The sequence below is a fragment of the Dipodomys ordii genome, unplaced genomic scaffold, assembly GCF_000151885.1.
Source record: "Dipodomys ordii isolate 6190 unplaced genomic scaffold, Dord_2.0 Scaffold16, whole genome shotgun sequence".
Taxonomy (NCBI): domain Eukaryota; kingdom Metazoa; phylum Chordata; class Mammalia; order Rodentia; family Heteromyidae; genus Dipodomys; species Dipodomys ordii.
Genome location: NW_012267232.1, coordinates 6130899 through 6139578, shown reverse-complemented (window position 1 = coordinate 6139578; position 8680 = coordinate 6130899). Strand labels below are relative to the sequence as shown.

The 8680-nt window shown below is 36.1% G+C and overlaps 1 protein-coding gene across 1 annotated transcript in view; it reads right to left on the bottom strand.

Annotated features, from left to right (window-relative positions):
* Nucleotides 1-8680, bottom strand: part of Sos2 (son of sevenless homolog 2 (Drosophila)) — an 81299-nt gene that overhangs the window by 22412 nt on the left and 50207 nt on the right. Inside the window, exons 15-18 of the mRNA XM_013012226.1 lie at nucleotides 7096-7318; nucleotides 4921-5040; nucleotides 4611-4773; nucleotides 759-876 (exon numbers count right to left, since the gene is read on the bottom strand). Of these exons, the coding sequence (XP_012867680.1) occupies nucleotides 759-876; nucleotides 4611-4773; nucleotides 4921-5040; nucleotides 7096-7318 (624 nt within the window). The remainder of the gene's footprint in view (nucleotides 1-758; nucleotides 877-4610; nucleotides 4774-4920; nucleotides 5041-7095; nucleotides 7319-8680) is intronic.

Below are 8680 nucleotides of genomic sequence, written 5' to 3'. Positions count from 1 at the left end.
TCACAGTTAAAAGTCAGCCAGGTCAGGAAAGTCTGTGACACTCTAATCTCCAATTAACCACCAGAAAACCGGAAGTGGCGCTGTGGCTCAAGTGGCAGAGCACTTGACTTGAGCTGCACAGCTGAGGCACAGAGCCCAGGCCCAGAGTCTCAGCCCCACGACTGACCAAAAGAAAGAAAAAACAAAGTAAAAGTTCAACTGGATATGGTGGTACATGTTGTCATCCCAGCTATTTTGGATAAAGAGACAGGGGGGATCACAAGTTTAAGGCCAGTCCAGGCAAAAGTCAGAGACCTTATCTCAAAATCAAAGCAAAAAATAAGGTAAAATTTCACTTTATAAGCCTATCTAATACAAATTTAAAAATAGCTTTTAATAAATGAAAGCCATTATAAAACATTTAGCAAATTAAATACTGTAAATATGAGATAGATGATTGAAACAGACAGACGAAGGAAGGAAGGAAGGAAGGAAGGGAGGGAGGGAGGGAGGGAGGGAGGGAGAGAATAATTTACCACTTCATGAGGGCCTTTATTATGCTATACTTTGTATTAGGTAATATAAAATACTTTATATTCTTCTTTTAACTCTAAGAGGTAATTATACTTTTCACTTTATAGATAAGGAAATTCCAAGTTTAAATTTTATCAGTATAATAAATACAGACAGATATACAATTTGCCTCTAAAGATTGACAACTTTTGTTAGAAAGACTGACATTCACTCTCAAAATATTATATCCATATTTAGTAACTTACCAAAAAAAGGCACGCAAGGTGGATTGATTGATTTAAGCTTTACTAGGTATTTTTTAAAGTGATCCTGGCTTAATTCCACAGCTTCATCCAAAATTCTCCGCTTTCTTTCCTGCAATGCCTTGAAAATGTAGAAAAGATATTTATAGCAAAACTAACATATTAGAATCCAGAATATAAGAGAACTCTACATTTCTGGTGGGATTATACGATGGCATAACTATCTGGAAAAAGAACTTGGTATTATCTGGGAAATATAAAGACATTCATATCATATTACACCACAGTTCTACTTCCCCAAATCCTACTTTAAAATAATGTGTATACATACCAGAATATATGTAAATCACATTCACAGCAGTACTTTTGAAAATGGCCTCAAACTGGAAACAACCCAAAAGACCATTAACTAGTGAATAAATTAATTTTGGTAAATTTATTTCTATGATGATAAAATCATAAAAATGAATTATAACAAATAACAAGGGGCTGGGAATGTGGCTTAGTGGCAGAGTGCTTGCATAGTATGCATGAAGCCCTGGGTTCAATTCTTCAGTAGTGGAGTGCTAGCCTTGAGCAAAAAAATGCTCAGGGACAGTGCCTAGGCCCTGAGTTCAAGCCCCAGAACTGGCAAAATCAATCAATCAATCAGTAAATAAGTAAATAAATCTTAGGGATATAATATTGAATAATTGTCACTGAATTATAATCACCTGAAATTAAGAAACGTATCAGGTTAGGGATACAAATAGTAAAATGATAGAAAAGAGAACTAAAGGCATAAAATTCATAATACATGGTTCTCAAGGGGCAAGGAAGGAGCTGGAATTAGAGGGGCTCAAGCTACATGCCAAGTATATAGATATATTTTTTGTTTTATTCTCTATACTTTATATATAATTCTACACTGTAATTATTTTTTAAAAACTAATAAGCTCTAATACTTCAGAATTTTTTAGAATCAAAATTGAAATGATTAGCTGGGCGCTGGTGGCTCACGCCTGTAATCCTAGCTACTCAGGAGGCTGAGATCTGAGGATCGCGGTTCAAAGCCAGCCCGGGCAGGAGAGACTGTGAGACTCCTATCTCCAATAAACCACCAGGAAACCAGAAGTGGCGCTGTAGCTCAAGTGGTAGAGTGCTCGCCTTGAGCTGAAGAGCTGAGGGACAGCGCCCAGGCCCAGAGTTCAAGCCCCATGACTGACCAAAAAAAAAAAAAAATTGAAATGATTAACCTCAATAGACTGTATTAATATCCTTAATATTTAAAGTTCATGTAATTCAATAAAATGCAAACACCTAAACAGAATAATGCACACATCAGAGTAGTCTTTCTCTACTTCCCTCTACTGACAACCCACTGAAATAACTGTTAAAAGTGTAATGTATATTTTTCCACACTGTGCTCAATAATTACAAAATCCCACTTAATGATTTTTCTGTTTTGTTATACTAAAATGGAATCATATTATAGTCTTTCTGAAGCCTTATGGTTTTTCCGACTCATACCAAATATATTCTCCTGAAGGAATACATAATGATCCCATTCACTTCTTAGCTACAGCTGAACAATTATCTATATCATAGATATAAGATAATATTTTATTCATTTTCCTGTTTATATATATACATATATATATATATATATATATTCAGGATGTTTTTAGCATTCTGTCATTACAATTAGTGTTGCAATCACTTTACCACTGTACGTGTAACTTTTTTTTAATTGCCAGTCCTGGGGCTTGAACTCAGGGCCTGAGCACTGTTCCTGAACTTCTTTATTCTCAAAGCTGGCACTCTACCACTTGAGCCACAGCACCACTTCTGGCTCTTTCTGTTTATGTGGTGGTGAGGAAGCAAACTCAAGGCTTCATACATGCTAGACAAGCACTCTACCACTAAGCCACATTCTCAGCCCTAGGATCTACTTTCTAAAGTTTTTATTTGTTTTATTTTTTTTTGGAGGTTGTTGGGCTTGAACTCTGGGCCTAGGCACTGTTCCTCAGCTCTTCAGCTCAAGGCTAGCGTTCTTCCACTTAAACCACAGCACCACTTCTGGTTTTCTGGTAGTTTATTGGAGATAGGATTCTCATGGACTTTCCTGCCGGGCTGGCTTTGAACCACAATCCTCAGATCTCTGTCTTCTGAGTAGCTAAGATTATAGGTGTGAGCCACTGGCACCCAGCAGTGACAAATCAAAGATTTTATTTCTTAGTCATATATGGTGGCTCATGCTCTTATTTCCAGCCACTTGGACGTGAAAGACGAAGCAGAAGCTTGAGGCCAGCATGGGCAAAAAAGTTAGTGAGATCCCATTTCAATCAGTAACCTGGGTATAGTAGTTAATAACTATCTATGATTCCAACTATGCAGAGTCAGAGATAGGATGATCACTGTTGGAAGTTGACTCCAGACAAAAACATGAAGCTCTAACTGAAAAATAGGTAAAGAAAATAAAGCTAGGGGCATAGGTCAAGTGACAGAACATTTGCTTAGCAAGGGTGAGAGACGCCCTGAATTCAAACCTCAATACTACCTCTCACCCTTCCCCCTCCCCCCCAAAGACTTTATTTCTCTGGATTCAAGAACATTTAATAAGGCTTTTTTTTCATTTTAGCATGTCCATTTATGTATTCAATGCATCTTCATCAGAGTCACCCTTGCTGTCATTCTCCCTCCTCCCTGCAAAAGTCTTAAAATGTACAAATATTATGACCCAGGGAGACTTTGCCCTCTACCAGCTTATTCTAGGGATATAATCGAAGATTTACCAGATTTGTACATATGAATACTCTATAATAAACTGTTTCCCCTGCCCCTTATAAACTTAGAAATAATCATCTCAAAATAGAATGTTGGAGTAAATTGTGGTTTATCTACAAGACAGACATTACGTAACCATTTTTAAACTTTGTTTTTTGAGGTAAGTTAAAAAAATAGAAACTAGCTGGCACCAGTAACTTACACCTGTAATCCTAGGTACTCAGGAGGCTGAAATCTGAGGATCCAGGTTCAAAGCCAGCCTGGGCAGGAAAGTCCATGAGACTCTTATCTTCAATTAACCACCAGAAAATCGGAAGTGGCGCCATGGCTCAAGTGGAAGAGCGCTAGCCTTGAGCTGCAGAGCTGAGGGACAGCGCCCAGGCCCAGAATTTAGGCCCCACAACCAATCAAAAAATAAAAAAAACAGGTTTTTGAAAAAAGATAAAGGACATAAAAATCTGTGTAGTGAGGTACCAGTGGCTACTATAATCCTACTTAGGAAGTTGAGATCTGAGGATTGAGTTTCAGAGCCAGTCTGGGCTCTGACTTATTTCCAATAAGCCAGCAAAAGCCAGAAGTGAAAGCAAGACTCAAATGATAAAGTACCAGCTGAGTAAGAATGAGAATCCTTGAGTTCAAACCCCAGTATTAGAAAAGTAAAATCTCTTATTTTTTAATTTAAAAATACAGTGTCTTTATCTCCTGAGTTTTCTAGAATAAACATTAAAACATGTTCGTTTATAGTTTAAGATAAAATAATTACTTAAGATAAATTTAAGTTTGAGAAAGGTTCGCTCCATTTTGTTCTTTTTAACTATATAAAGGATATTAAGAAGTTATTTGTCACTTATAGATGACTACCGGTATGCCATGAAAAAAATCTACTTGGGAACTTTTCATATTTAGGTTAGGTACAAGTCCCATTTTCTTTAAAACATCCTAAGTTTAGTACACATTAACGTATCTTGTACATAAAAGGAAAAGATGGACTTATAAAAGATTAACTCTTTACTTTGATAGGTAAAATTAATCTCTTGCATTAATTTTATCTTCCCCCAAAAGAATGAAATATTTACACCTAAAACTTACCTCAAATGTATGGTCTAATCTGTATACTGACACTGAATTTACCGCACTGACTATCTCCAATACACCATTGAAATTGTTCAAATCTTGAAAAACTTGCAGAATTTCTATAATTCTACTTAGTATTGCCACCCGTTCTTCAAAATTTTCTGCTTCCACAATGCATCTAATAACAACAAAATATTCATGCTTAGAAAAGTTTTCTCATCTCACTTAGAAAAATTTTTAAAAACCTCGTTATAGCTAGAATTTTAATATGACTTAAGAGGATCACTAGTAAGATTCAGTTAAGATGGAGTAAATAAAAACTTACTTTTCAAACCACAGTGTGAGATTTGTTGTATGGCGAATCATTTTTAATAAATTTGGGGAATTTATTTCTTTATCTTCTTTGGTCCACACACTCCCAACAAGTTCAGAAGGTTGAACTTTCCTATGGAATCAAAAATCAATAAACTTTATCTACGCAAAGGATTAGTGCCAAAGATCTCCTAAAATTTATTTTCCTAGAATACAAATTATAAAGACAGAGAAACAATAAACATCAAATTCTGATTTGTGCAATTTTTAAGAAGAAAGAAAAACAGTGAGATTTGGGAGAATTATAAATTTTTTTTTGATTTTTTTTGTAATTTTTGTGGCTCATAGGCACTCATTTATTATTTTCTATATTTTTTAGAATGCTTAAAATAGCTAATAAAAAATCTAGAAATGAGGCTGGGAAGGTGGCTCAGTGGTAGAGTGCTTGCCTTGCATGCATGAGGCCCTGGGTTCGATTCCTCAGCACCACATAAGCAAAAAGACAAAAGCCGGAAGTGGAGCTGTGGCTCAAGTGGTAGAGCGCTAGCCTTGAGCTGAAGAGCTGAGGGACAGCTCCCAGGCCCAGAGTTCAGGCCCCATGACTGCCCCCCCCAAAAAAATCTAGAAAAACAGTAAGGATTATATAACTTTAAAACTGACCAATGGACTCCAGTCATCAATGTTCTATGGTCTTGACTATTCATTAAAAATAGTTTTAAATCAGTAGTACAAACATGTACTTGACCAACAATTTTTAGAATGTTTTCACAAGAAGATATCTTAAGATATTCCTTTAGAAATATCTCTAAAATAATATTAATGTTTTGTGTATTTTTACCTTTCTTCTATAAAACAAATCACTTAACAAAGGTATTTCTATCTCCTGAAATCAGGTCTATATGTATCTAAAGTGTTTTGCTTATTTCTAATGTCCACTCATGTAACAGTCACTCTATGAAAAAAAAACTTGATTTTGTAAGATTTGCTTTGTTTCCTCAAGTAACAAGTTCCTTCAATCCTACCTATCACAAATCCCACAAAAAGTACAGCCAGGCACTAGTGACTCACACCTGTAATCCTAGCTATTCAGAAGGCTTAGATCTGAGGATCTTAATTTGAAGCCAGCCTAGGCAGAAAAATCCATGACACGCATATCTCTTAATTAATCACCAAAAGAAGATGGAAGCTGAGGTGTGGCTCAAGTGATACAGAATGCCAGCCTTGAGAGAAAAAACTAAGGGAGATCAAGGCTCTGAGTTTAAGGCCCAGTACTGCACAAAATAAATAAATTCCAAATTAGTTATGATATAACCTGATGATCTGAATCAGATGTTCACATCACTGTTGGTATGCTAAGGTCCAATTCTGAATGACAACACCAGTACAAATCAGAGAGGCCAAGTTTATTTCTGGTATCTTCCTAACATTTTTCATTAATACTAAAGTTTAGATACTCTTGCTTTTCTCTGTGCAATGCCTTCTTTAAAAAAAAAAAAAAAGTAAAATGGAAGAAAATGATGTTAGAGGCATGGCTCAGCTGGTAGAGTGCTAGCCAATGAGTAAGAAAGTAGCAGGTACCAAGTTCAAATCACAGTCTCAGAACTAAAAGAGAAAAAAAAAGCTGCTAATCAAAATCATTTTTTCCAGAGGCTCCTGGATACAGAATGCTTTTTTCAAAGGCTGAACGTGATGGGGAACTTATTTTTCATAGGGAACAGCTAGCTGTAGTCTGTAGTCTTCACAAGATCCTGGGTAATAAATAAAAGAAAAAGTATCTCACTTAATGCTCTATTCATTTCAGCTGCCAACAGCCTAGTATCCATATTGAATGGTTTAGCTGAATAATTTCAAACCAAGGCAACCTGAGAAAGTACTGACTTGGAAGTGGTTGTTATTCTATTGCATTAATCTCTCCCTGCCACTCCTCCTGTGAAGGTTTTCTGGTCCCTAATCTAGGCCTAAAAAGCAACATGGTAGAAGACTTTCATCTGTAGGGCAGATTCTGGTTTAAAATTATGCTAAGTTCTAGGCTAGTCTAGGCTATACAGGAAGACTTTGTCCAAAAACAAAAATAAAAATACCTAGCTCAAGAGAATAAACCAAGTATTTTTAAATACTCATGATTAGTAAAACATTTTAAAATTTGAATGAGACACATTCAAGGTTCCAGAAATAGAGCAAAAATTACCTGTAGAGATCAGATTCTAAAAGTGTTAGTTGACGTGCAATTTCTATTGGATGAAGCGTCATGAGCTCAAATGACTCAAATTGTCCTGGTCTACTGATATGCCATTCAATTGGTGGAGGTGGACTTTCAAAGGTAATATTATGGCTTATTCCATTTGCCTGAGCTTGTTTCTTTCTATTGATGATCTTAGCAATTGACTCTACCCATTTCTTCATAGCTTTTCCTGGAAAAAGATACATAAACAGAAATGTCATACTTGACAGACATATCTATGGGTTTTCATATAATCTTTATCTTTCATCCACAGCTTCAATAATTATCAACTCATACTTAATTTCTGCTTTATATAATCCCATTTATGACTTCCCTTCACTAAGTTATTCTTAAAACCAATCTAAGACACTGTATCATTTGACTTATATTGAAGTATGAGTCTCTAACTCTTTAAAATAATTAATATAACATTACCACATATTAAAACAGATGTCTTAGTACTTTCAAGTATTAAAGCTCATCTATCTCCTATTTTCTTTTTTTGAGTCCAGTCGTGGGGCCTGAACTCTGGGCCTGAGCAATGTCCCTCAGCTCTTCAGCTCAAGGCTAGCGCTCTACCACTTGAGCCATAGTGCCACTTCCGGCTTTTTTCTTTTTGCTTATGTGGTGCTGAGGAATTGAACCCAGGGCCTCAGGCATGCAAGGCAAGCGCTCTACCACTAAGCCAATTTCCCAGCCCCTAAATATTTTCTTATAGTTTGTTTCTATGAGCAAGAGTTATACTCTGCATTTAGTCAGTATGTCTTAACTCTTCTTTAATCTATAAGTCTCCATATGTTTAAAATATGTTCAGTTTTAAAATTTTTATTTTATTTTGTTTGTTTTTGCAAAGTCTTCCTACATAGTCCAGGCTGGCTTCAAAATTTCAATTTTCATGCCTCTACCTCCCAAGTGCTAGGAATTATAGGTATGCACCACCATGCTAGGCCAAAATGCTTGTGAATTAGTTGTTGGAAAAAGTGAATTATTTTATCCTGCAATGCTTGTCCCAGTTTTTTCCAATTCAGATTTTGCCAATTCCACTCCTGTGGTATAATCTGCCATGTATATCCAGCCTCTACATTTTCTGAAAACCAAAGACATAGAAACTTAGTCTAATTCACCATCAAAAGAAAAAAAAATTTTTGGTCCTGGTCCTGGGGCTTGAATTCAGGGCCTACACTTTGTCCCTTATCAATCTCTACCACTTGAGGCACAGTTCCATATCCTGTTTTTTGACAATTATTTTAAGGTTAAGAGTCTTATAGACTTTGCTGCCTAGGTTGGCGTCAAACTGCGATCCTCAGATCTCAGCCTCTAGGTAGCTAGGATTATAGGCATGAGCCATCAGTGCCCTGCTAGGATTAATTTTTTTTTTGACATGAAGAGTAGCCAAGAATATTTCCAAGAGGAACCACATAATGTCTGGTTATCTGTCCTTATCATTCATTCAAATTCCTAGATCTATTATTTTATTAGAGTTAAGCAACCTTGAAAGAGTTTTATTTTAAAAAATCAGCTTTCAGGCTGGGAAGGTGGCTCAGTGGTAGAG